The sequence below is a fragment of the Pseudonaja textilis genome, chromosome 2 (assembly GCF_049901715.1).
Source record: "Pseudonaja textilis isolate UNSWEBS1 chromosome 2, rPseTex1.2, whole genome shotgun sequence".
In the NCBI taxonomy this organism is placed as follows: Eukaryota; Metazoa; Chordata; class Lepidosauria; order Squamata; family Elapidae; genus Pseudonaja; species Pseudonaja textilis.
In genome coordinates this window covers 1,174,194-1,180,988 of record NC_141991.1, presented here as the reverse complement: position 1 = coordinate 1,180,988, position 6,795 = coordinate 1,174,194, and the positions used below count along the sequence as shown (strand labels likewise).

Below are 6,795 nucleotides of genomic sequence, written 5' to 3'. Positions count from 1 at the left end.
GCATACAAAACTTCGGGTTCATAGGACAACCAGTGCCCTCTCCAGAAAGAAAAGGTTTGGGGATGTATCCTCCGGGGCAAAAGCTACTGATGAACTCGATGGGAGTCAAATAGGCCTTGATCACAGTGGTGGGATTCAAATTTTTTTACTACCTGTTCTGTGGGCGTGGCTTGGTGGGCATAGCCGGGGAAGGATACTGTAAACTCTCCAGTCAGAAGTGGTATTTGTCAGTTCTTTGAACTACTCAAAATTCTCACTACTGGTCAGAACCTGCTGAATTCCACCTCTGACTTGATGGCACTTAAGGAAGCACGGAATCCATGAGAACACCTTAGTGTAGAAAGAAGCATGTTCTTCCGCCTCATGTCGCTAGATGGCGTGCTACAGAGAAAGAACCCTTGTTTCAGGTATGGTGTTTCAGGCAAGGGCGACAGAGTTATTCTAAGGAGGGCAGAGAGGCTTGGCGGCGAGTTGAAACGATAGAGTAGTGCGTTGCTAGAGAGGTTGTAAAGGGGAGGAAGCGAAGAGCAGAGTAACTTCCTCTTCCGGCTGACTCAGGGGAGGGTAATGGCGTCGGCTGAGCTTCTTGTGCTGTTTAGAGGGTCGAAGCGGCTCTTCGGAGGTGAGTCAATTTTCCAGGGTTACCTTTTAAAATTCTGAATATTCGCCTGGTCCACACATCATTCACCACTCACAACTCCTGCACACACTTAGTTCCTGGATAGCTTCCTGTCTTCGAGGCAGCCATTAAAGACTGCCGCTGCAGCCTGTCTTCAGGGGGAACGTTCCTAACCAAGAAGGAGTGATGCATACGCCATACAACGGCTTGAGGAGGGAGCTGGACTAGAAGGCGTCCCAGGTCCCTTTCAACTCTATTCTGACTCATTGAATAAGAGAATATTATGATGGCATCAATATTTGAACTTGGGTCTTCTTAGGCCTCTATATGCCAAATCAATCATAATTAATATTAGAGGTTAAAAATAGAATTTTTGTGTTTCTTTTTTCATGCTAATATATGTGACAGGGTGAGGGGGGGTTCCCTCCACTACTTTCACATGTCCTGCAGCCAGTTTAAACAATAATGAAACTAACCCATTTATATTAATCTTACAGAGAGAGAGGATGCCAAGAAGAGCCCACTGGACAACAGAGAAGGAGGAGCAGCATTATAGTGCAAAATAAGCCATTATACAAAATATTTTCCAGTTCCACTGGAAAGTTTTAAAACTCAGCAGATGAGAGACAAGGGAAAGAGTAACAAGTACAAAGTTTTGAGATGGAAAAAATAGAGCACACCGAACTGAAGAAAAACATTAAATGAGAAATAAAGGAGGATAATATTTAAATAAAGAAAAAGTGAGGAGCAACTTGAAGTCAATGCGAAGAAAAAGGTTCCATGTATAGCCAAAATTGGCAGGCATCAATAAAAACTTTTGAGGAAGGAAAGAGTGGCTTGAATTAAATAACCACCAGGCAAGAGATCAGAAATATTTTTCTCTGCCTCAAGGATCCAAACATAACAGTGTTGGAAAAACCCCGCAGAGTGCCTAATGTGGGAAAAACACAGATTGCAGATCACATCTGATCATACACAACAGGATCCATCCACTGAAAAACCATACAAATGTTTGGAGTGTGGCAAAACCATTTCTCGGAAAAGCTTCCTTGTGATTCATGCAAGAACACATACTGGAGAGAAACCCTACCATTGCTCCCAATGTGGCAAAAGATTGAGCACTCATTCCAATCTGGTGAAACATAAGAGGACTCACACTGGTGAGAAACTCTTTGAGTGTCCTGTTTGTGGAAAAAGCTTCAGTCAAAATTCCCACCTGGTAGAACACCAGACAACACACACAGGAGAGAAACCGTATAAATGTCCTGTTTGTGGGAAAAGTTTCAGTCTGAATTCCAACCTGGTGATACACCAGAGAATTCACACAGGAGAAAAACCGTATCAATGCCTGGATTGTGGAAAAGGTTTCAGTCAGAGTTCCTACCTCGTGAAACACCAGAGGACACACACAGGAGAAAAACCGTATGAGTGCCTGGATTGTGGGAAACGTTTCAGGCAGAATTCCCAGCTGGTGGAACACCACAGGACACACACAGGAGAGAAACCATACAAATGTAGTGATTGTGGAAAAGGTTTCAAGCAGAGTTCTAAGCTTGTAATTCATCAGAGAACTCACACAGGAGTAAAACCATTTCAATGTCCAGATTGTGGGAAAAGTTTCAGTCAGAATTCAAACTTGATGATACACCAGAGAACTCACACTGGAGAAAAACCGTATCAATGCCTGGATTGTGGGAAAAGTTTCCAGCAGAATTCTAAGCTTTTGATACACCAGAGGACTCACACTGGAGAGAAACCATATGAGTGTCCAGATTGTGGGAAAAGGTTCAGTCAGAGTTCCTGCGTAGTGAAACACCAGAGGACTCACACTGGGGAGAAACTTTTTGAATGTCCTGTTTGTGGGAAAAGTTTCAGTCAAAATTCCCACCTGGTGGAACACCAGACAACACACACAGGAGAGAAACCGTATAAATGTCCTGTTTGTGAGAAATGTTTCAGTCTGATATCCAACCTGGTGATACACCACAGGACACACACAGGAGAGAAACCATACAAATGTAGTGATTGTGGAAAGGGTTTCAAGCAGAGTTCTACTCTTGTGATACACCAGAGAATTCACACAGGAATAAAACCATTTCAATGTCCAGACTGTGGGAAAAGTTTCAGTCAGAATTCTAACCTGATGATACACCAGAGAATTCACACTGGGGAAAAACCTTATCAGTGTCTGGATTGTGGGAAAAGTTTCCTGCAGAATTCTAAGCTTGTGATACACCAGAGGACTCATACGGGAGAGAAACCATATGAGTGTCCAGATTGTGGGAAAAGGTTCAGTCAAAATTCGAACCTATTGATGCACCGGAGGACTCACACAGGTGAGAAACCATATGAGTGTCCGGATTGTGGGAAAAGTTTCCAGCAGAATTCCAAGCTGGTGATACACCAAGAGAACTCTCACAGGAGAGAAATTTTATGAATGTCCCCAGTGGGAAAGATTTCAGTTATAAGTGTAGCCTTATAAAGCATGTAAGGTTACACATGGAGTAATCATTCAAACGCCCAGATTGCAGACAGTTTTCATACAACGTTCACACAACTTTTTAAGACAAGCTTTTCCATTGGTTGATTTTGCTGACTGTCTTAAAATTCTCCTTATTTCTAGTTGGAATCTTTCTTTGAATAGTCTGCACCTATAGTTTATTCTGTGGCCTTCGGGTCTTTGGACAATTGTTCCACCCCACCCCCCTTTCTTTTATGACAGCCTGTCAAATATTGGAAGACTGCTATCATGTCACACCTGGTTCTTATCTTCACTAGACTAGCCATGCTGAATTCTTGTAACCATTCTTATGTTTTAGCCTATAAGACTTTGATCTCGGCTTCCTTTCTTTTTCCTTTTTCTTTCCTTTATATACTCTCATCTGAGCTTCCTTTCTTTTTCTTCTTCCTTTTTCTTTCCTTTCTCTGATCTCATCTGAGCTGGACTAGAAGACGTCCAAGGTCCCTTTCAACTCTATTCTGATTGATTGAAAAAGAGAATATTATGATGGCATCAATATTTGGAGTTGGATTTTGATAGGCTTGTGTATGCCAAATCAAAATCAAAATTAATATTAGATAAAATAGAATTTAATGCTTGTTTTTTCATGCTAATATTTGGGATTTGTTTTGCTGTTTTCACATGTCCTGCAGCCAATTTAAACAACGAAACTAATCCATTTATATTAATCTTACAGATAGGGAAGATGCCAAGAAGAGCACACCGCACAACAGAGAATGAAAAGCAGCATTAAAGTGCAAAATAAGCTATTATACAAAATATTTTCCACTTCCTCTGGAACGTTTAAAAACTCTTCTTCCTCAGCAGATGAGAGACAAGAGAAAGATTAACAAGTACAAAGTTTTGCGCTGGGAAAAATGGAGCACCCGGAACAGACAAAAAAATTAAATGAGAAATCAAGGAGGATAATATTTAAATAAAGAAATAGTGAGGAACAAGTTGAAGTCAGTAGGAAAAAAAGGTTCCATGTACAGCCAAAATTGGCAGGCATTAGTTAAAACCCTTGAGGGAGGAAAGAATGGTTTGAACCAAACAACCACCAGGCAAGACATCACAATTTCAACCTGATGATATACCAGAAAACTCACACTGGAGAAAAACTACATCCGTGTCTGGATTGTGGGAGAACTTTCCTGCAGAATTCTAAGCATGTGATACATCAGAGGACTCACACGGGAGTAGAACCATATGAATGCCTTGAATGTGGGAAAAGTTTCAATCGGAATTCCCATTTGATGAGACACTGGAGGACTTACACAGGAGTAAAACCTTATGAATGTCCCTATTTTGAGAACAATTTCAGTTATAGGTCTAGCCTTATAAATCATATAAGGTTACACGTAGGGGAATCAAACACCCAGATTGCAGACAGTTTTCATACAAAGGTCACACAGCTTTTTAAGGCAGGTTGATTGTTCTGACTGTCTTAAAATTCTCCTTATTTCTAGTTTGAATCTTTCCTTGTTCAGTGTGCATCCATAATTTCTTCTCTGGCCTTCGGGTCTTTGGAAAATTGTCCCCCCACCCTTCGTTTTATGACATGATGAATTTCAAAGATCAGTCATTGTGCAAGGTGCCAAGATGTCTGACTGCCTGGGCAGTTTTTATTACATTTATAGGGTTTTTACAAGAAGACAAAGGCAACATAGATACAGCATCTGGATTGGACAATAGATACCACATTGATACAACCTCCCAACCAGTCCTTAGGAATAGCGGTGGTGTTAGTAAAATGAGGTCACCTATAAGTCTGGAAAGTCTAGGACTTTCCACCTTCATCAAGATATAGGGAATGAGATCATGCCAGCAGCCAAGAGGCCCCTATAGATCTAGGACACTGCAGTGTGCCACTACAGGATCTCAATTGCTACTACATTTCACTCTTATTTTGTTAGACCAAGGATAGTCAGAAGAGTTTAGTAAGGGATCCATAATAATCAGTAGAAGAGCACACTTGCAGTTGTTTATAAAGGGCATATACCTGACCCTGAGGCAATGTAGGAGAAGGTTTAGGGTGAAAAGCTGTGAGATGTATGTTGCAAAGAGAAGGGAGACATTGAACAAAGCAGCACCCACTAATTAAAGCACAAATAATGACTACATAGTGTAAAAATTGTCCCATTAAGCCTGTGGGCAATCAAGCCCAAAAGCTTTCCTACCAAGATCCTAATTTATCAATTTTCAAATCCAAGGCCAAATTGTGTAAAATATTAAGCTGGTGCTGGATGGTTCGTGACCCATCAAACAAATTAAAACAATATAGATTTTGTAGAATAGCTTTCCTCAACGTTTGCATCTTGTGGTTGTTGAGATACCTGAAGAAGTAACATTAATTATTTTTGCTAAATTACATTATTGTTTCTGCTAAATTACATGCCACAGAGTTAATGTTAAGGTGAGTGCGAGCAGCAATTGCTGGCACTCCCACTATAGACAAAGCTAACACTACTTATTCTACTTTATTAAGTAAGGTTGTTTCAGAGTCACAGGTGTATCTAGTGTAACCCCAAGTCGAGAATGATTTGAATGATGAATTTGTTATTTAGAAAGCAAAACAGGAATCGGCCAGCTGAGGCAGAATTGCACTTCACTAATATTAGCGGGAATATAATTAAAAGTTTCTTGACCACATGTAAAAAACCATCCTTGCTGTAGCCAAAGATGAGCAAAGTTAAAGGAAGTCTCTTCAAAAGCTGTGCAGTTCAGAGTAGGTAAGCTAATGCGATGACAGTGAGGTTTTTTTTCTTGAAAATGTACAATTAACTACTTTTCCACAAGTTATATTTACAGGGACTGCTACCATTGAGGCGTGTAAAGCAATTGCATAATAGGCAGCAAATCCTGAAGTTTTGAATTACTGCTGAAGGAGTGCAGACAGGAAACATGTAGAAAGCAAATGTTCCATATCATAAGTTTCAGATAATCAAAAGACATTATTCTGTGTGATCTTAGCCAATTGCACCCATAAGTTTTACTTCATTCGTTGCTCAAGTGAGTGTTTGAGTGAAATGACAGCCATCGATGCCAAAGGACAGCTGTAAACAATCAAGCATAAACAAATGAGCCCGGATTGGACACTGTGCCAACTGTAAAGTCAAATTCCTGGGACTGGATCCTGGGATTGGTGCCACAACATCCTTGGCTGGGCAGGCACAACAAGCTGGAATCCACAAAAGTCCTGTAGGAGCAAACCCAACAACAGCCCTGCCCCCTCGCCCCCAAATAGTTAACTTGAATAAAAACTTTCAATTCATTTAAGGTACATTCAATTCATTTAAGGTAAATGGAAACATTAAATTGCATTCAATTGAATTAAGGTAAATAATACTTTTTAAACTTCTTTAGAGACCCTTTCCTGCTTTTTTATTTATTTGTGGAGGCAGGCCTTAAATGACCAATGAGCACGTTCCATTATGGCTATATTCCAGGTTGAACAAAATTGCAAAAAAAGCCAAATATGTTGTAAAAAAAGAGGGCTTGCTCATAGGTAACATCCATTTGCCAAAGTTGATGATGAAACAATCTGCTTGGCTTGATTAACTGGAATATGGCAAGTTTATGCCAGGTCTCTGATGGAAAAAACAGTGGGGAAAAAAAACCCAGCAAAGCTATAGCCTTAAGAAAGAGGCCCAGAAAAGGGCAAGTGACTATGTAT

General features: G+C 40.4%; 3 protein-coding genes across 6 annotated transcripts in view; all 3 read left to right on the top strand.

Moving 5' to 3' along the window:
* Window positions 1–6,795, top strand: part of LOC113452270 (uncharacterized) — a 116,312-nt gene that overhangs the window by 10,309 nt on the left and 99,208 nt on the right. The window lies entirely within an intron of this gene.
* LOC113454376 (uncharacterized) overlaps window positions 1–6,795 on the top strand; it is a 163,304-nt gene that overhangs the window by 103,438 nt on the left and 53,071 nt on the right. The gene's annotated exons all lie outside the window — the stretch shown is intronic.
* LOC113452271 (uncharacterized) overlaps window positions 85–6,795 on the top strand; it is a 49,562-nt gene continuing 42,851 nt past the window's right edge. Inside the window, exons 1-3 of one of the 4 annotated variants that reach the window (XR_015742455.1) lie at window positions 95–622; window positions 1,117–2,955; window positions 3,817–4,547. Coding sequence is in view for 3 of the 4 variants with exons in the window: in XM_087928248.1 (XP_087784374.1) it covers window positions 1,554–3,056 (1,503 nt within the window). In the remaining variant the exon portion in view is untranslated. Of the gene's footprint in view, window positions 623–1,116; window positions 6,394–6,795 lie in introns of those variants that run through there. The other 3 variants (XM_087928249.1, XM_087928248.1, XM_087928250.1) reach the window with 3 other exon arrangements.